Source organism: Thalassophryne amazonica, chromosome 11 (assembly GCF_902500255.1).
Source record: "Thalassophryne amazonica chromosome 11, fThaAma1.1, whole genome shotgun sequence".
NCBI lineage: Eukaryota > Metazoa > Chordata > Actinopteri > Batrachoidiformes > Batrachoididae > Thalassophryne > Thalassophryne amazonica.
The window spans coordinates 2,855,219-2,876,745 of record NC_047113.1 but is presented as its reverse complement, the minus strand read 5'-3'; the positions used below and the strand labels follow the sequence as shown (position 1 = coordinate 2,876,745).

The following is a 21,527-nucleotide window of genomic DNA, read 5'->3' as shown; positions in this document are numbered from 1 at the left end:
GCAAAATAAAGAAAGTAAAACCCTTCGGCTGCTCCCTTGTTTGCACTCGGGGTCGCCACAGCAAATCCAAGGTGGATCTGCATGTTGAATTGACACAGGTTTTACGCCGGATGCCCTTCCTGACACAACTCCACATGACATGGACAAATGTGGCAGGGGTGGGATTTGAACCTGGAACCTTCTGCACTGAAAACCAAGCGTATTAACCACTTGGTCACCACCCCTGCTAATGGAGACAAAATAAAGAAGGTAGAATAACTTAAATTAGATAATTCAGCTAACTAATAGCACCAAAACCTTTAAATTAAACAGGTTCAAATTAATTAACAGTGTAGAGAACAAAGTAAATGAAGTTTACAAAACCACTTAATTAAATGCTTTGCTAAGCTTGAGTTAGTCTGACTATAAGTGTATTGTGTGAACTCAGTGGCTGAGTTAGAATTTCTTTAAAATAACATGCAAATTGCTATTTTAGTTGTTTTTTTGTTTGTTTGTTTTTTTAACTGAGCAAATCATTGATTTTAGATTGTGGAATACTCCAAAAAATATTTCACTTCTGTGGGCTGATCCTCATGACGTGTCAACTGAAATCAAGGTTGAAATTACTCCAATATTTTATGACCAAAATGCAACCATGGCTGCAGCTTTGAACACTGTTACAAACAGCCCCTGTCTCCCCTAACTGTTATAACTGGTCTGCTATACCAATAAAGATCACTGCTTTGACCCCTTAAAACAAACAAACAAACATCATTCATTCGTTTTATCTTAAATTTTCATCCTCATTTCCACACCAGGAGCAACATTCAGAAATAAAAAAAGAATACTTGTACAAAAACCTTACTCAGTTATGAACCAAAAACTATGAGGTATTTTTCTCTTATCACAAACAGTCGACAACACTAAAGAGAACACAAGTCTGTGAACTGTGTCTGTAAATTGACAACAGTCACTTTCCAGCATCAGGGCTCATCGAGCGGCTGTGGAGAAGCGATGAGTCAATTTGGAAGAATTCAGATTGACAAGTCCAGCATCCATATTAATGTCTCTTTGGTAGGCTTTTGAGTATCAGTCAAACATTTTAAGCCAAAATCTGTTGAGTGAGCTGCAGAACCAGAAAGCACGAGAGAGTGTGTTCTATGCCACATGACATCTGTCACACAGCAGGGAAGCAAAAGCAAAGATTCCACCCAATCCAGACAGTTTTAAACTGAATCAGGTGGTGTTTGCTGTTAGTGAGATTGTTTTGTCTGCAGACATTTGTCCCAGACATCAGGCAAATCAGTCCCCTTCTTAGTCCTCTCTGATCTTAACAGTGGAGGGTCCATCACTGGCTTCAAATGGAGATACAGACTTTGGAGTTTTTTAGTTTGGACAAAATACCAGAATTGCATTAAATTTTAATTTATTTTGGTCATGACCGACCTGTGCTTTGGCTTTCTGTAGTTCTACAGGAAGGGCGTGTCTCACCCTTTCAAGATTTTCTGCAACCCCTGGATGATCGACCACGCCGTGCTGTTGGTGGGATACGGAGAACGTGAGTAAATGATGACAGTGTAGAGAGTATGGTGCAGATGAAGAAATACTGATTCCAAAATACATTACCAAGCCTCTCTCATAAGTGTGACAAAAACCTGTATTTATTTGGGGATCAACATAACACAAGCCACATGCCTCAGATTATCATATACATCACAATGAAGCCACAACAGGTGCAGGTTTAAATGCACAGTTTTTGAAATATGCAGGAAATGTTGATAAACTGGTAACTATGTGCACGTTAACTGCATGGCTGTCACCAGCTGTCAGTGTTTGTATGTTGTCTGACACGTATGTGAAATACCTCAGATTCACACACAAAGACTCATAATGTAGTTAGAGGATCTCATGCCACGTGATCTGTGCCCCTGCACTGGAAAACAAAAAGTCTGTTGGATTTACATGACTTAAATGTGTACATTGGTTGCACAAGATCAGAATGTGTCCAGCTGACATAATTTTCTTTGTTTCTCAATTAGATACAAAAGAAAATTATGTCAGCTGGACACATTCTGCTCATGTGCAGCCAGTGTGCTGACATTAAGGGTGTAAAGATACATGTATTTGTATGGAGCCATTTCGGTACAGGACGTTCGGTTCAGTACAGGGCTGTGAGTTCGTGTTGCGTGTGTTTATATTCAGTGTTGCCAACTTAGCCACTTTTTCGATAAAACTGGCACCTTATTTTCTCAAAGCGACTAGCGACAAACCTAGCTACTTTTCCTGGTGTTACCGGAGACTGTTCTGATGTTTGGTGACTGAAAGTGAAAGTCTCTGTTGTCACCGAGCAGCAGCAGGTCTCCCCCTCCTCCGCTGCCTGCAGCAGCCTGTAAAGCGCTGAGCGGCGGGATATCTCTGCTCACAAACCTCACTCAGACTCGCTCAGCCTGCTGACCTCGTTTGCTGCGCTGTGATTAAATAGTCCCCAGACTTTGAGAAGCCCTGGCCTTGAGAAGTTATTTTATTTTAATAAATGTTGGCCAATTGTAATGGCAAAATAAATAAACAAACCAAGAATCAAATTTATTTGTGGTTCTAAATATTTTTAAGGTGGTTTTACTCACTTTTTTCCTCTCCCACAATGTTTTTGTTTTCAAAACTTTATTTAAAAAGATATATTAACAGACATTAAATGAACAGTTAATAAAAAGAGAAAATAAAATCAATCAATCAATCAATCAACCTTTTTTTATATAGCGCCAAATCACAACAAACAGTTGCCCCAAGGCGCTTTATATTGTAAGGCAAGGCCATACAATAATTATGAAAAACCCCAACGGTCAAAACGACCCCCTGTGAGCAAGCACTTGGCTACAGTGGGAAGGAAAAACTCCCTTTTAACAGGAAGAAACCTCCAGCAGAACCAGGCTCAGGGAGGGGCAGTCTTCTGCTGGGACTGGTTGGGGCCGAGGGAAAGAACCAGGAAAAAGACATGCTGTGGAGGGGGGGCAGAGATCGATCACTAATAAAAATAAATTGTACAAAACGTAAAGGGATTCTTTAACATTAATTCTCTGAAATTCTCATTAATTCTCTATTGTATGGCTTTTGCCTTACAATATAAAGCGCCTTGGGGCAACTGTTTGTTGTGATTTGGCGCTATATAAAAAAAAAAATTGATTGAATGATTGATTAAAGCCCTTACAGAGTGTGACAGTTTTGGACAAGTTAATTTTTCTGGCAAAAATATGAAGGTTGAATAAAATTGAACATGGCTTCTTGCTGGAACTGTTGTGCTGCTCTTTACTTGTGGAAAGGTTTTGTTAAAAGCTGTTTACTAGGAATTTATTTTTTTACAATATTTTATACATTTGTTGTTTATTTGAGAACATTTTATTTAACCTATTACCAGGCAGCACTTTGCAGTTATTTTATTTTCCTGTTTGTATAATGTTACAATAAATTGTTGGTTTAAACAACAAGCAAATTTCGGTTTTGCATTTTGTTCCCATACTGTACCGAAAATGAACCGAACCGTGACCTCAGAACCGAGGTACGTATCGTTACACCCCTAACTGACATTATTTTTTAAAATTCTTTTTATAATTTTCTAATGTTATTCTTAATGATTCTTTTTTCCACTGTGGCATTTTGACCTGTCACAATAACAAATTTTGTTGGACGATATATCACCTCAGAAAATATCACAATAAATGAGAAAAATCGCAATATTATCAATGTTGTTTTAAGGCCATTTTATGCAGTTGATATAATGATAATATAGCATAAAAATGCAAGTCCATCTTTTGAAAGAGCAAGGAATGTTTAAAGAATATTCAGTATTAGGATTGAAATTTCAATGAAAAATATATCCTACATCAAGTGATTTATATTTCAAAATGGTGGTATGGGCCCCTCAGTGTTACGGTTGAACCAGTACAAGGTTAGGACTCCGTGTGTCCATCATTTCACTTTCTGATTGGCTACATGTCACAATCAGCAGGCTCATTTGTGGTCGGGGGACACCACATGCTGGATCGGGCCAAGATAATACTTCCAAGCAGACTAGGGCACTCTTAACACACCACACACGGCAGGAATATCTGGTAAGATTATTTTTAGAGCCATGGCGTCCTGAAGATTGTCAGAAGGGGATGATCGGGTCCAAAATCGGGTTAATTATCCTGCCATGTGAACCAGGCATTAAGCAGAGTTTCTGGTGATTGTGGAGAGGCAGGACTGGGGTTTAAATACAGGTGCATTGATTGAAGACAGGTGTGAGAATCAGCCTGGAGAAATGGGAAGGGAGGGAGAGCAGAGCAAACACCAAGGCAGCACAAAAGTTAGTGCCTGAATTTATGGGCCATTTCCTCTATATGATGGGCCCTTGCAAAGTAGAATAACATAAATAATTTTATTTAATCTGTTAATCTGTTGTAAACAACTTGAGTCAATTTAAGTAAAAATTAAATATGATGCAAGTTTCATTATTTTGTGTTACATTTCATGCCTTTTGATGTTATCCATAGGTCATAAATAATGTTTAAAAGGTTAAAAACACTTTAATAGTGGATGGACATAGCATTTACTCCTGTCTTCAAATACAATAAAATAAAATAATAAATAATAATAAAATACAGCAGCTTTAATCTGTGAGCAGCAGAGAGCTGCGTCAGACACTTTAGCACCGTGACACAGTGTAAATGTGAACTTTATTTTTTCATTAAAAGTTTAGAAATTGGATTACGTCTCTTGCCATTCACACTGAATTAATTTACTTTGCAGCATGTTAAGTGGATTTATTTTTGTCATGTCATGTAGTATGTCGAGCCACACTGCTTCTATTTTGTCTGTTTGATTTTGTGTGTGTGTGTGTGCGCGCAAATGACTGCATCTCATAAAACCACTCTGTACAAATTTGCGCTCTGATTGCTTCCTCTGTCTTTTCTGATGAAATAATGCTGAATTTATGTGGAAATGATTGTTGTACAAAAGCTTCAGATATCTGTCGCTGAGTGAGATGATGGCTGGAGGTCATCAAACGAGGTGGAAACGAGGTGATAATCAGTGAACCGTGGCTGATGACTCATGCGCAGTGAAGGCAGGGCAGACCGATTTTTAGGGGGGACCGTTTGGTCTGCGACAGGCACGAGAGTAGAGAGCAGGCAGTCCACTTAGGAACTGGATGTGCGAGCAGCCCCACATGTTCTAAGTGCTCCATGAGTGTGCGTTACCAAGCAACACATATGTCATGCAAGACCCCCCCAAGCAACACATGTGGCATGTGAGTGTGTTGCACCCCCCCTTCCCCCCACCTGCAACACAAATGTTGTGGGGAGTGTGTTGCTCCCCCGCCCCCACGTCATGATTAAACCTTGTCATGTGCGGCTGAGGTGGCCGGAGTGCGATCGTTGCTGCAGCTGGAACAGCTGACCGCTGTGTACGAACAACTCAGCTGGAGGACGTATGTCGTGCCATCAACAACACTCCATGCAATGCACATATGTGCATGTACATGCTGTCCTCATGTGGAAATACATAAAAACACATCGCTTTTGCAATGGGCAGGAGCGACCACTGTCCCATGTGAAAAGAACCGTCTGATCATGTGTACACTTAGCTGGTGATCTGAATGTCACGTTACCCATATCAGGTATGGTCCACATGACGCAGTGTCATTAAGCGTGCTGGTTGCTGGACACGCGGGGCTGACTAGACACAGAGCTGGCTGGACACGTGGGGCCGGCAGATGTGGACATGATAAGGACGCACGGCTTCATTCATGTCATTTCATGACTTTTTTTCATGACATCTATGACCATGGGTCATATACAGAGGAACAGAAAGATCATACGTGTATTATCGCTTGATACGAGGGATTAAATATTAAAAATTGCAGGGTTTTTCTTTTTGGTGTGTGGGTTTTTTTCCCCCCCACAGCAATGGCACGATGTGGTGTCACACTTTCCAGGTGCTTGCAATGTGTTCATGCGCGTGCACAAGCGTGCATGAAACCGTTGCCATGGTAGTGTTCGCACCTGTCCGACTGTGTGTCCCTCCTGACAGCAGGTGGAATGTCTCGCGGTTCCCCATTTCATTTTGTGTGTGTGTGTGTGTGTGTTTTTGGCTGGTTCCTGCTTCTTTCTCCCAACTTCATGTTATGTGTGAAGGGGCTATAAAGGCCGATACATAAAGGTCAGAAAAATGATCGCGTTCATCTTTATATGTCGAACGATGAGTCAAAATATTGATTATCATGACAGACCTACTGACAGGTAATATACATATACAGCACCCCAGAGATGGTTGTGTGTGAAAATCCCAGTCATAGTAGTAGTAGTATCCTGACTGCATGTGATGGCATTGCCTCATGTGCCACAAAGAAAAAAAAAGTTTAAATTACTCAGTTCTCCGTGTGGAGCAGAGATGCTGCACGACACCGTGCGCGCGCGCTTGATGACGTGATTGTCAGAAATAAAGCATTTATGGTACGTATTTAATGAAAAGTTAAAAAATCTTTCTGTCTAACATCTTTCTGTGTAAATATCTGTTACAACGTGGAGACCAGCGGCTTAAAGACAAGTGCAGCCTATTTATGTACAATTTCTTTTTTCTTTATAAAATTGGTGGGTGCGGCTAATATTCAGGTGTGCTCTATAGTCCAGAAATTACAGTATTGAGAAAAGGGTATGAATACTTATGTACATGTGATTTCTTAGCTTTTTATTTTTAATACATTAGCAAAAATGAAAAAAAAAAACAGCTTTATTTGTGTTGTTATTATGGGGTGTTGTGAGTAGAACTTTGAGAGAAAAAATGAATTTATTCAGTTTGGAATAAGGCTGTAACATAATAAAAAGTGGAAAAACTGAAGTCCTGTGAATATTTTCTGGATGCACTGTAAGTTTAAAATGAACGTTTAATGATTTATGTGTGTGTGTGTGTTTTCAGGTAAAGGTATCCCATTGTGGGCTATCAAAAACAGCTGGGGAGAGGATTATGGAGAGCAGGTAATACGCCCTACTAAATACTGCACGGTGTGTGAAAAGTCCCACACTGTCTGTCTGTATGGTTGTGAGACTTGGACACTAATCAGTGACCACAGGTGATGACTGGATGTCTCTGGTCGTAGATCTCTTTGGAGGATCCTTGGGTACCATTGGAATGACTTTGTGTTAAATAAACAGTTATTTAGGTAGGCTAGATGAAGATGATCACTTTCATTGCGAGGGAACATTAAGCATTTTGGCCATGTGGCATGTTTCTCAGGGCATGAGCCGGCACATCAGTACCTCAGTGTTGAGGATCCTTGCAGCTGGAGAAGTTCAAGGGAAAGACTAGGTCTCACTAGGCTGGAGCAGATAAATTACTTTCAAGCAGTGGTGATGGGCCAGTTGTCTATCTGGGTGGTTACCATCCAGGACAGTGTGGTGGATGCTGTGACCCACAGAACCAACACATGCTTCCAGAACAGGAATAAAGGCACTGAAATTATTTTGTATAATCACTGTATTTTATGATGTCTGGCACAGTATTGATGAGGACACTGTGGTACGTTTATGTGCAATGTGATTGTTTGTAGTGTAAGAAAGGGTGAATGAATTGCACAGGTTCATGTGTGTGGTAAGAAATTAGTTGTAATGTGTTTGAGGCTGTGAGAAACTGGCAGCCACATAATGAAGTATGGACTTGAAAAAGGCACATTATTCCATTTTTGACCACATGCCCACCGTGTTCATCAAAATTTTCAGAACTACTGCATTCTTCATAGTCTTTGTCTGAGTGGGACGGTGCCCTAAAAGTGACCAATGTGTCAGTTTACTTGAAATATTTTCAGTCAGCAGTTTGATTAATCAAAAACACAAACTCAGAGTGCAGATGTCACTGAGAGTCATGATTATTCACTGTTCAGAATTATCCAAGGTTTTGCTACATAGGGTACTATCTCATTGGCCTGTGACTGCTGGGGAGTAGTTGGAGACACAAATTAGCAACAAAACATGCAAATTGCAGAAATGTTTCATGAAATCACACTGAAATGGCAACACATTTGTGCACAAAGTGCTCAGAGAGGCTGTTTGGCTGCTATTATATAACGGCTGAGTGGATCCTTGTCATTTGATTGGTGCTTTGTATGTCACGTGACATAGATTATTCTTCCCATTTGTGTTGCATTGTTATTTCGAGTGCAAATTTGGTTCCATACATTTGGTACCATTGCACTCTGCGCACACACACACACACACACACACACACAAAACAAATCCACTGCACTTTAAGCCATGTGGAGGCTGTTAGCAGGACGTTAGAATGAAAAAGTGAACTTTTTTCGCTGCACTCAGGAAGTACACAGTCTTTTTCTTTTCTTTTTTTTTGTAGTATACACACACAGACACACAAGCGCAAGTCCCGGTTGTGTGAGTGTGTATGCGGCACAATCAACTCAACCATCAATCAACTTTTTTCTTATATAGCGCCAAATCACAACAAACAGTTGCCCCAAGGCGCTCCATATTGTAAGGCAAGGCCATACAATAATTATAAAAAACCCCAATGGTCAAAACGACCCCCTATGAGCAAGCACTTGGCAACAGTGGGAAGGAAAAACTCCCTTTTAACAGGAAGAAACCTCCAGCAGAACCAGGCTCAGGGAGGGGCAGTCTTCTGCTGGGACTGGTTGGGGCTGAGGGAAAAAAACAGGAAAAAGACATGCTGTGGAGGGGAGCAGAGATCGATCACTAATGATTAAATGCAGAGTGATGCATACGGAGCAAAAAGAGAAAGAAACAGTGCATCATGGGAACCCCCCCACAATCTACGTCTAAAGCAGCATAACCAAGGGATGGTTCAGGGTCACCTGATCCAGCCCTAACTATAAGCCTTAGCGAAAAGGAAAGTTTTAAGCCTAATCTTAAAAGTAGAGAGGGTGTCTGTCTCCCTGATCTGAATTGGGAGCTGGTTCCACAGGAGAGGAGCCTGAAAGCTGAAGGCTCTGCCTCCCATTCTACTCTTACAAACCCTAGGAACTACAAGTAAGCCCGCAGTCTGAGAGCGAAGCGCTCTAATGGGGTAATATGGTACTAGGAGGTCCCTAAGATAAGATGGGACCTGATTATTCAAAACCTTATAAGTAAGAAGAAGAATTTTAAATTCTATTCTAGAATTAACAGGAAGCCAATGAAGAGAGGCCAACACGGGTGAGATATGCTCTCTCCTGCTAGTCCCCGTCAGTACTCTAGCTGCAGCATTCTGAACCAACTGAAGGCTTTTTAGGGAACTTTTAGGACAACCTGATAATAATGAATTACAATAGTCCAGCCTAGAGGAAATAAATGCATGAATTAGTTTTTCAGCATCACTCTGAGACAAGACCTTTCTGATTTTAGAGATATTGCGTGAATGCAAAAAGGCAGTCCTACATATTTGTTTAATATGCGCTTTGAATGACATATCCTGATCAAAAATGACTCCAAGATTTCTCACAGTATTACTAGAGATCAGGGAAATGCCATCCAGAGTAACGATCTGGTTAGACACCATGTTTCTAAGATTTGTGGGGCCAAGTACAATAACTTCAGTTTTATCTGAGTTTAAAAGCAGGAAATTAGAGGTCATCCATGTCTTTATGTCTGTAAGACAATCCTGCAGTTTAGCTAATTGGTGTGTATCCTCTGGCTTCATGGATAGATAAAGCTGGGTATCATCTGCGTAACAATGAAAATTTAAGCAATACCGTCTAATAATACTGCCTAAGGGAAGCATGTATAAAGTGAATAAAATTGGTCCTAGCACAGAACCTTGTGGAACTCCATAATTAACTTTAGTCTGTGAAGAAGATTCCCCATTTACATGAACAAACTGTAATCTATTAGACAAATATGATTCAAACCACCGCAACGCAGTGCCTTTAATACCTATGACATGCTCTAATCTCTGTAATAAAATTTTATGGTCAACAGTATCAAAAGCAGCACTGAGGTCTAACAGAACAAGCACAGAGATGAGTCCACTGTCTGAGGCCATAAGAAGATCATTTGTAACCTTCACTAATGCTGTTTCTGTACTATGATGAATTCTAAAACCTGACTGAAACTCTTCAAATAGACCATTCCTCTGCAGGTGATCAGTTAGCTGTTTTACAACTACCCTCTCAAGAATCTTTGAGAGAAAAGGAAGGTTGGAAATTGGCCTATAATTAGCTAAGATAGCTGGGTCAAGTGATGGCTTTTTAAGTAATGGTTTAATTACTGCCACCTTAAAGGCCTGTGGTACATAACCAACTAATAAAGATAGATTGATCATATTTAAGATTGAAGCATTAAATAATGGTAGGACTTCCTTGAGCAGCCTGGCAGGAATGGGGTCCAATAAACATGCCGATGGTTTGGACGAAGCAACCAATGAAAATAACTCAGACAGAACAACCGGAGAGAAAGAGTCTAACCAAATACCGGCATCACTGAAAGCAGCCAAAGATAACGATACATCTTTGGGATGGTTATGAGTAATTTTTTCTCTAATAGTCCAAATTTTGTTAGCAAAGAAAGTCATGAAGTCATTACTAGTTAAAGTTAATGGAATACTCAGCTCAATAGAGCTCTGACTCTTTGTCAGCTTAGCTACAGTGCTGAAAAGAAACCTGAGGTTATTCTTATTTTCTTCAATTAGTGATGAGTAGAAAGATGTCCTAGCTTTACGGAGGGCTTTTTTATAGAGCAACAAACTCTTTTTCCAGGCTAAGTGAAGATCTTCTAAATTAGTGAGACGCCATTTCCTCTCCAACTTACGGGTTATCTGCTTTAAGCTACGAGTTTGTGAGTTATACCACGGAGTCAGACACTTCTGATTTAAAGCTCTCTTTTTCAGAGGAGCTACAGCATCCAAAGTTGTCTTCAAAGAGGATGTAAAACTATTGACGAGATACGCTAACTCCCTTACAGAGTTTAGGTAGCTACTCTGCTCTGTGTTGGTATATGACATTAGAGAACATAACGAAGGAATCATATCCTTAAACCTAGTTACAGCGCTTTCTGAAAGACTTCTAGTGTAATGAAACTTATTCCCCACTGCAGGGTAGTCCATCAGAGTAAATGTAAATGTTATTAAGAAATGATCAGACAGAAGGGAGTTTTCAGGGAATACTGTTAAGTCTTCTATTTCCATACCATAAGTCAGAACAAGATCTAAGATATGATTAAAGTGGTGGGTGGACTCATTTACATTTTGAGCAAAGCCAATAGAGTCTAATAATAGATTAAATGCAGTGTTGAGGCTGTCATTCTCAGCATCTGTGTGGATGTTAAAATCGCCCACTATAATTATCTTATCTGAGCTAAGCACTAAGTCAGACAAAAGGTCTGAAAATTCACAGAGAAACTCACAGTAACGACCAGGTGGACGATAGATAATAACAAATAAAACTGTTTTTTGGGACTTCCAATTTGGATGGACAAGACTAAGAGTCAAGCTTTCAAATGAATTAAAGCTCTGTCTGGGTTTTTGATTAATTAATAAGCTGGAATGGAAGATTGCTGCTAATCCTCCCCCTCGGCCCGTGCTACGAGCATTCTGACAGTTAGTGTGACTCGGGGGTGTTGACTCATTTAAACTAACATATTCATCCTGCTGTAACCAGGTTTCTGTTAGGCAGAATAAATCAATACGTTGATCAATTATTATATAATTTACCAACAGGGACTTAGACAAGAGAGACCTAATGTTTAATAGACCACATTTAACTGTTTTAGTCTGTGGTGCAATTGAAGGTGCTATATTATTTTTTCTTTTTGAATTTTTATGCTTAAATAGATTTTTGCTGGTTATTGGTGGTCTGGGAGCAGGCACCGTCTCTACGGGGATGGGGCAACGAGGGGATGGCAGGGGGAGAGAAGCTGCAGAGAGGTGTATAAGACCACAGCTCTGCCTCCTGGTCCCAACGCTGGACAGTCACAGTTTGGAGGATCCAAGAAAATTGGCCAGATTTCTAGAAATGAGAGCTGCTCCATCTAAAGTGGGATGGATGCCGTCTCTCCTAACAAGACCAGGTTTTCCCCAGAAGCTTTGCCAATTATCAATGAAGCCCACCTCATTTTTTGGACACCACTCAGACAGCCAGCAATTCAAGGAGAACATGCGGCTAAACATGTCACTCCCGGTCCGATTGGGGAGGGGCCCAGAGAAAACAACAGAGTCCGACATTGTTTTTGCAAAGTTACACACCGATTTAATGTTAATTTTAGTGACCTCCGATTGGCGTAACCGAGTGTCATTACTGCCGACGTGAATTACAATCTTACCAAATTTACGCTTAGCCTTAGCCAGCAATTTCAAATGTCCTTCGATGTCGCCTGCTCTGGCCCCCGGAAGACAATTGACTATGGTTGCTGGTGTCGCTAACTTCACATTTCTCAAAACAGAGTCGCCAATAACCAGAGTTTGATCCTCGGCGAGTGTATCGTCGAGTGGGGAAAAACGGTTAGAGATGTGAACGGGTTGACGGTGTACACGGGGCTTCTGTTTAGGGCTACGATTCCTCCTCACAGTCACCCAGTCAGCCTGCTTTCCCGACTGCCCGGGATCTGCCAGGGGGGAACTAACGGCGGCTAAGCTACCTTGGTCCGCACCGACTACAGGGGCCTGGCTAGCTGTAGAATTTTCCACGGTGCGGAGCCGAGTCTCCAATTCGCCCAGCCTGGCCTCCAAAGCTACGAATAAGCTACACTTATTACAAGTACCATTACTGCTAAAGGAGGCCGAGGAATAACTAAACATTTCACACCCAGAGCAGAAAAGTGCGGGTGAGACAGGAGAAGCCGCCATGCTAAATCGGCTAAGAGCTAGTAGCTACGCAACCTAGCGGATTCCTAAAAACACACAAAGTGAATAATGTGTAAATAATTTAAAGGTGATTCAGCAGAAGGAGTGCCCCAATCAAGGCACCAAACAGGCCATGAAGCAGCACAGGCAACGCACGACAACAGCGAACGCACGACAACGGTGCTAAAATAAAATAAAAATCAACTAAACACGCTGTGGAGCAGCACAGATAACGCACGACAACAGTGCTAAAAGAGAAAAAAAAAAAATAAAAAAAATAAAAAAAATAAAAACGAAAGCGTTAGCAAGCTAGTTAGCTTGCCAACGCTGATGAAAGTTAGCTGATAAAAGTGCTCCGTCGCGATGTTTCGACCGTTAGAGGTCTTCCTTAGGCGTTGGAGCACAGTAAAAAAGTAAAAAAAAAAAGTAAAAAGGTAAAAAAGTAAAAAAGTCTTGAAAAAGACTGTTAATTCAAGTCCAAAGCAGCAGGTAGCAGTCTCTGTGTAAACAGTCCCAACAGAGAGCCAAAATTCTGAAATTCTGAAAATTCTTTTGTCTGACACAAGCGGATGACGATTTTCAATTTCAATTTATTTTCATTTATATAGCGCCAAATCACAACAGAGTTGCCTCAAGGCGCTTCACACAGGTAAGGTCTAACCTTACCAACCCCCAGAGCAACAGTGGTAAAGAAAAACTCCCTCTGAGGAAGAAACCTCAAGCAGACCAGACTCAAAGGGGTGACCCTCTGCTTGGGCCATGATACAGACACAAATTACAGAACATTTCAGGGACGAATATACAAGAAATGCTATTGGCACACAGGACAGGAGGATCGCCAACACGAATACAACTCCCATCTCTGGATGGAGCTGCACCTTAAACAGAGAAAAAACAGAATCAGTCATCAGAAAGACAAAAAAATACTGTATAATTTGTCAGCATTAAACAACAAGAAAAACAGAAGAAATACGAAGGTGATCGCCGGCCACTAGCCCTAAACTTCACTAAAAGATCCAGAATTTAGGTAAAGTTGAGGCCGCGGCACGCTCCAATTACTAATAAATGAATTAAAAGAGTAAAAAGCGTAAAACAAAACTATACCAGTATGCTAGCCATATGAAAGGGAAAATAAGTGCATCTTAAGTCTGGACTTGAAAGTCTCCACAGAATCTGACTGTTTTATTGATGCAGGGAGATCATTCCACAGAATAGGGGCACGATAAGAGAAAGCTCTGTGACCCGCAGACTTCTTATTCACCTTAGAGACACAAAGTAGTCCTGCACCCTGAGAACGTAAAGCCCGGGCCGGTACGTAAGGTTTAATTAGGTCAGCTAGGTAGGGAGGTGCCAGTCCATGAATAATTTTATAGGTTAGTAGCAGAACTTTAAAATCTGATCTCACTGGGACAGGAAGCCAGTGAAGGGATTCCAAAATGGGTGTAATGTGGTCGAACTTTCTGCTTCCTGTCAAAAGTCTGGCTGCAGCATTTTGAACCAATTGGAGAGCCCTAATGCTAGACTGCAGTAAACCAGAAAATAGAACACTGCAGTAGTCCAATCTAGAAGAGATAAACACATGGATCAGGGTCTCAGCATCAGTCATAGACAGGATGGGACGAATCTTCACTATATTTCGCAGGTGGAAGAAAGCAGTCCTAGTAATATTTCTAATGTGGAGGCCAAAGAACAACGAAGGATCAAAAATTACCCCAAGGTTCCTCACTTTGTCAGTGTGATGTATGACACACAGCGTTAACTGGTCAAATTGATGCCGATGTCTCACTGGACCAAGAACCATCATTCCAGTCTTATCAGAGTTTAAAAGTAGGAAGTTTCTAGACATCCAACTTGTCACTGCTGCAAGGCAATCTTCTAAGGATTTTATGTGAACGAGATTACCAACAGTTATCGGCATGTATAACTGAGTATCATCTGCATAGCAGTGAAAGGTAATCCCAAAACGCCGCAATATGTGCCCAAGGGGTGCTATATAAAGGGAGAAAAGCAGGGGGCCTAAGACAGACCCCTGTGGAACCCCAAATTTCATGTCACTAAGGTTAGAGGTAGTGTTACTGTACAAAACACAGTGAGAACGACTGGTCAAGTATGATGTCAGCCATGCAAGGGCACTCCCAGTAATCCCAAAATGATTTTCCAGCCTATCAAGTAGAATATGATGATCCACTGTATCAAATGCAGCACTGAGATCTAACAGCAACAGAACCGTAGTGGTGTCTGAATCCATTGTAAGCAGAAGATCATTCAACACTTTAGTGAGAGCCATTTCTGTGGAGTGATATTTTCTAAAAGCAGACTGCAGTGGCTCAAAGAGATTATTCTCAGTAAGATAGTCTACGAGCTGCCATGACACCACTTTTTCCAGAATTTTAGATAAAAATGATAGATTTGATATCGGCCTATAGTTTGTCAATACACTAGGGTCAAGATTAGGTTTCTTAAGTAATGGTTTAATCACTGCAGATTTGAAACATTTAGGAACAGATCCAGAAGTTAAAGAAAGATTAATAATTTCCAGCACAGTCGGCCCAAGAGTGGGCCACAGGTCCTTAAACAGTTTTGTTGGTATAGGATCAAATAAACAGGTTGTGCTTTTTGTTGACATTACGAGTTTTGTCAGCATGCCTAGTGAGATACTATCAAATTCTGTAAATCTAGGTAATACCTCAGTAGTGGTGCCCACATCAATAGCAGGGTGTAGTGGCTGGATTAGGGCATGCCGGGATATGTTTAACCTGATGTCTTCTATTTTCTTCTCAAAGTAATCCAGGAAATCTTGTGCTGTAAAAGGAGAGCAAACTACAGGTGGTTGTCCATGAATAAGTGTTGCCACCATGTCGAACAAGAACTTTGAGTTATGCTTGTTTTTGTTGATCAAATCAGAGTAGTAGGTCTGCTTTGTAGCCAATAATGCATGCTTATAGTCTAAGATAGCATCACGCCACGCAAAGTGAAATACTTCTAATTTTGAACTACGCTATTTCCGTTCTAGACCTCTTGCTTTATGCTTGAGGTCACGCAGATAATCACTGAACCAAGGTGACTGTGATTTGGGGGAGCGCGGTTTAAACACAGGTGGTGCAGTCATGTCGAGTGTAGTTTTGAGCACTGAGTTTAAACTATCCACAAGTCTGTCTACTGACTGGGTATTTGTCAAATGTAAAGCTAAGACATCAGGCAGTCTAGCTTCGAGTTCAGTCTTAGTTGAGGAGTTGATGCATCGCCGTAATGATATATAAGGTTGTTGTTCCACTAAACACGGCAGCAAAACTGTAAACTTAATAAGTGAGTGATCAGACACCACTGATGTAAGAGGCATGATATTAATATTCGTGACAGCAATGCCACGTGTGAGAACCAGATCCAGGGTATTTCCACTAATGTGCGTCGAATCCCGAATGCATTGCTGAAATCCTAATGCATCCACAATTTCCATAAATGATTTGCAGAGGGGATCAAAAGGCTTATGTATATGAATGTTAAAATCACCAATGATCAGAATGTTATCTACACTAGTTGACAAGTTAGAGATGAACGCACCAAATTCATCTAAGAATTCAGAATATGGGCCAAGAGGCCTATATACAGTGACACAGTAATACTACTGATTTTTATTCTTCTGACCTTGGCAATGTGTTATATCCTGAGCAGAGCGGAGAATCAGATGCTCAAACGAGTGATATTTGTAACCCCCAACAGTTAATAAGCTAAACCTAGATTTATAAATAAGAGCAACACCCCCGCCTTGCTTCACATCACGAGGGACGTGACTAAATGTATATGCTGGTGGGCAGGCCTCATTTAAGGGGAGGACAGCTGTAGGTTTAAGCCAGGTTTCACATAGCCCAATCATATCTAAGTGATGATCAATAATTAGGTCATTGATCAACAATAATTTTGAGGACAGTGATCTTATGTTAATGAGACCCAGTCTAAGGACCTCAGTGGTGTTGACAGTTGAACTGTTTGGGTTTAGGGGTGGTTCCAGAGTAGCATATATAAGATGCCTGGAAGTAGGTTTAGGATTAAGACATTCCACACGCGTTGTAGGTAGCAGACACGAAATCTTTGCTATTGCTGGAACAACCACTGGGCCATCCTCAATTTCAACATGATCCAATATAGTAATGGGTATTAAGTTTTGAAAGCATATCCCTCTATGATTTTTATGGACACGACTACGGAAGTAGGCCACAGTCTCAACTTGTTGAAATTCCCTCCCTGGCAAATAAACTGCACTATCACCATAGTGGATTTTCTGCACTAAATTCCCCACTAAGCTAATGGATTCCACACCCACATTTGTCATAAGCCTTGCAGGGTCTCTAATCACCTGCTCCGTGGCCTGCTGTAGATTCCGAATGTTACCCTCCCTGTAGAGCTCTGTCTATGTTCGCAGACAAGATGGCGGCACCTTCCCCAGTAGGGTGGAGGCTGTCCGGCATCAGCAAGCCATGGCGACCCCAGAATGAAGGCCAGTTATCAATAAAGCTAAAGCCTTGCTGTCTACAAAACTGCGCCAGCCACCTATTTAAAGATGTCAGCCTGCTAAACGCCTCATCAGTACCCCGGGAGGGAAGGGGACCAGAGACTATTAATCGATGCCGACACATCTTTCTGGCAAGGTCACAAGTCCTTTCTATGTCCATTTTTGTGACCTCTGAGTGCTTCATCCTAATGTCATTGGTGGCAACGTGAATAACTATGTGACTATATCTCATGTCATGTTCCTTCGTCTATCTTCCCTTCTGTAGCATCAGCACCCTAAGATGAGATGCAGTGTTGGGAGCTCTGGCCCCAGGAATACATTTAACGTCAGCTGGCGTCTGTAACCTGACTTTACGGGTGATAGTATCCCCTATCACTAAAGTCCGGTGTTTCGGCCTGGAGACAGGAGTGGAAGTCACTTGTGGGCTCAGAGAATTCACGTCTGGCAAATCCAAGGGGGAGAACCGATTCACAGTTCGTACTGGCGAGTGTGATCGGGGTGCCACAACCGGGCACGAAGCCCTACGGGGCTTCCTCCACCTAGCCACAGTCTGAAAGCCGTCCTCCACAGCCAGCGTTTCTAAGCTGATGCTAATGGGCTTGCTAGCCGGCCCAACTCCACTGCGCTAAGAAGCTGCTCTAACTTACGGACACGGCTCTCTAAGAGAGCCACCCTATCTTCCAACATCACGCAGGATTTACGGAGGGTGTAAAGTAGAATTAGTAGTGTACTTTGTGCACTAAGAAATTCAAGAATGTAGCCAAGCAAACATGAGCTAACCAATAATGGATAAGCTAACCACTCCTAAGGCTCACACAGACGCAAATAAATGAATTAAAATTCACAGCAGTTCCACTGAAAAACTAACAGAAGTATTAAACAGGTAAAAAAAAAAAAGCAGCAGCTATAAAATACACTAAACTAACAGGAGTGTAAAAGAATTAAATGAAAAAAATGATGACGGGGTCTGAAATAGCTAACGCAAGCTAACCGCTCCTAAGATTTTACACTGGAGTAAAATAATTACTTAAAATTCACAGCAGTTCGACTGAAAAATGAACAGAAGTATTAAACGGGTAAAAAAGAAAGAGCTATAAAAAGTAATGATGGACAGGGGAGGGGTCGACCTAGCTAGCGAATGCTAACTGCTAGCAATTCACAACAGGACTGTTAAATAACGTTCAGAGTAGATACAATTAATAACCAGAAGAGTGCTAAACAGAAATAAAAGAAGCGTATACAACCGTGTGAAGTTCAGAGTGGTGTCACAGCAACAAACAATCCGTCATTGATTGAGCTAACTGATGGTGCTAGTTCTTGTAAGACTAAGACACACACACACACACACAGACACCTTTTCTGTTAATGACGATCTATTTTAGCCGTTATATAAAACAAATAATGTTTTTACATTCTTTCAATGGTACGAATATTTAATTCGGTGAAAGCTGGAACAAACCATTCAACTCGGCGAAATGGTTTGTTCCAGCTTTCACCGAATTAAATATTCGTACCATTGAACTCATAAACGTTCATTATTTGCATATTATGTGTGTGCGCAAAGGGAGGGTGAGTGGCCATTTCAAACTCCCTGGCGCACATACTAGAAAAGAGGGGGCAGAGCCATGCTCCAACAGAGTCTGCTGCGGGTTTACATACGAACGCCCAGCCGGTTGACAGGCGCACTCTGCTGAAGGTGTTGGCTCTCCACCTTAAAGGCGTCACGGTAAGAGAGAAAAATGCGCTGCAACCACTTGTGTTTGATGTAACTGCTTTTGTGGGGAATAAATATACGCCTGTTTGTTCTAGCAAAAATGCAGTCTGTGTGATCATTTCTGTGTGCCGATCTGACCGAACCTTGTTTCAAAACATTTTTGGCGTTGTCGGCAGGATACGGTTACGCTCAGACTACACACAGAAATGTCTTGCTTTAGATTGGGAAAGAGAGATGCGGAGGTGGCATCTCAGCAGGAGTCTTGCTTTAGATTGGGAAAGAAGGATGCCGAGGAGGCATCTCAACAGGAAGAAGTGGTCCCTGGGTGGGATGGGATCACTTCTAAAGAAATAGGCCAGCTTCTACGGCGACGTGGGGGACGCCCTGGGTCGTGGACTGGAGCAATTCCCACCGCGACTCCACCGGTTTTATGTGAGATGTTAAAACGGGTGGAGGTTAAAGAGAAAGCTCCATTGGGAGGTATTTTAGAGATGATGATGGATTTGTGTGCACTCATTTTGACACGTCTGTCATGTTCAGGAATGTTAAACACACCTGCTGTCTTGAGTCTTGATTTACAATGAATTAGTTACAGAAATGTTATATGTGGAAAGTGGGAATTTATTGTTACTAGTACTGTATTTTCTGGTGTATAAGTTGCACCTGTTTAAAAAAAAAGCCTCTTGAAGATGAAAAAAAAAATTGCACCTTTTTTCTGCATTATCACTACTTTGGGACTTTTGTGCATCTTGTTTTTGGCATTTCTTCTTTTGTATGGGGGGAGGAACAACAATGCTCATTTGATATGGCAAAAGGAAGCCATACAGCAGGCTGTGTCCTTAGGAAAAATGCAATCAGGACCAGTAGAACTTTAAGAGTCTGCTGCGGGTTTACGTACGAACGCCCAGCCGGTTGACAGGCGCACTCTGCTGAAGGTGTTGGCTCTCCACCTTAAAGGCGTCACGGTAAGAGAGAAAAATGCGCTGCAACCACTTGTGTTTGATGTAACTGCTTTTGTGGGGAATAAATATACGCCTGTTTGTTCTAGCAAAATGCAGTCTGTGTGATCATTTCTGTGTGCCGATCTGACCAAACCTTGTTTCAAAACAGAGGATAACGCAGTAGAGCATTAAACTTACTTCCATTGTGATCCTGAACAGAAACACAACAATCTTTCTCCTGTGACATTTTCTGGGTGTGGCCAAGACGTTTAAATACCCTCATAAAAGGGGACGCCAGGAAGTTTCTAAATAATTAGTAACATTTGCAGACAGTGTGTTTTGGTCTTTGATAGTGTGGTGATCTCAGGAATGTCTTTCTGGTGTTGTATTTATGTTGCTGCTGCATTACTAAGCTTTGTCTCTCTCTCTCTCTCTCTCTGTTTCAGGGCTACTACTATCTGTACAGGGGGTCCAGTCTGTGTGGGATCAACAGGATGTGCTCCTCTGCTGTAGTCGGCTAAACGATGAACACAATGCACACGTGGACACGCATTCATCCACAATGTATGAATTCCACATGAAAGTCCTGCTGACGTGATTCATAATAGTAATAATTAAACTAATCTAGCAGTGTTCCGTCACCGTACCTCGCACCTCGTGTCAGTTTATCAAAGACTACTCCATTTCCTGTCATGCTGAAGTTTTTTTTATTTTTATTTTAGAGTAGTTTCTTGTGCGCACTTCACTCCGTTAGACACGCTGGTCACAGTGATTGCTGTGTTTTGAGCAATATTGTTTTAATCCGAGCATCATCACATTAACCAGTTTGATAAAGAAAGTTAGAGTTTTTGTGGGTTCACCGAACTGCTTTGTTACAAGGATTTGTACAGTCAGAGATTGTTTGGAATTTTTGGCAGGTTTGAGTTTCCTTATATTAGTGTTATTACATCATAAATGTGATGTCAACGTAATATATGTATAAGATCAAAGAGAAATGATTCATTAAATTTTAAAAAGTGGAGAATCTTTTTTTTTTTTGTCTCCAATCTTCTCTGTCATGGATAAAGAATTGCATAAACGGCAAATAAGACTTCATGAATTTAAAATAAATGCAAAAGCAACATTGGATTCACTTTGTATAGTTCAATATGTAACTAATCAACCACAGTAAATATTACTGTGTTTTGTAGGATGCAGTAAACTCCTGTATGTATGAGAGACTACAAATCTATATACATAAAGGGGTAATTCTGTCTGTCTGTCTGTTCAGGATAAACTCCCAAACTATAATATGTAGCCCTAAAAACTACACTCAACAAAATATAAATGCAACACTTTTGGTTTTGCTCCCATTTTGTATGACATGAACTCAAAGATCTAAAACTTTTTCCACATACACAATATCACCATTTCCCTCAAATATTGTTCACAAACCAGTCTAAATCTGTGATAGTGAGCACTTCTCCTTTGCTGAGATAATCCATCCCACCTCACAGGTGTGCCATATCAAGATGCTGATTAGACACCATGATTAGTGCACAGGTGTGCCTTAGACTGCCCACAAAAG

The 21,527-nt window shown here is 41.2% G+C and overlaps 1 protein-coding gene across 2 annotated transcripts in view; it reads left to right on the top strand.

The window, feature by feature from the left end:
• The window catches only part of ctsf (cathepsin F), a 50,932-nt gene extending 29,951 nt beyond the window's left edge, over positions 1 to 20,981 (top strand). Inside the window, exons 11-13 of one of the 2 annotated variants that reach the window (XR_004563512.1) lie at positions 1,447 to 1,537; positions 6,931 to 6,989; positions 20,407 to 20,482. Coding sequence is in view for 1 of the 2 variants with exons in the window: in XM_034181324.1 (XP_034037215.1) it covers positions 1,447 to 1,537; positions 6,931 to 6,989; positions 20,407 to 20,481 (225 nt within the window). In the remaining variant the exon portion in view is untranslated. Of the gene's footprint in view, positions 1 to 1,446; positions 1,538 to 6,930; positions 6,990 to 20,406 lie in introns of both variants that reach the window. The other variant, XM_034181324.1, reaches the window with a different exon arrangement.
• Positions 20,982 to 21,527: the final 546 nt, after the last annotated feature.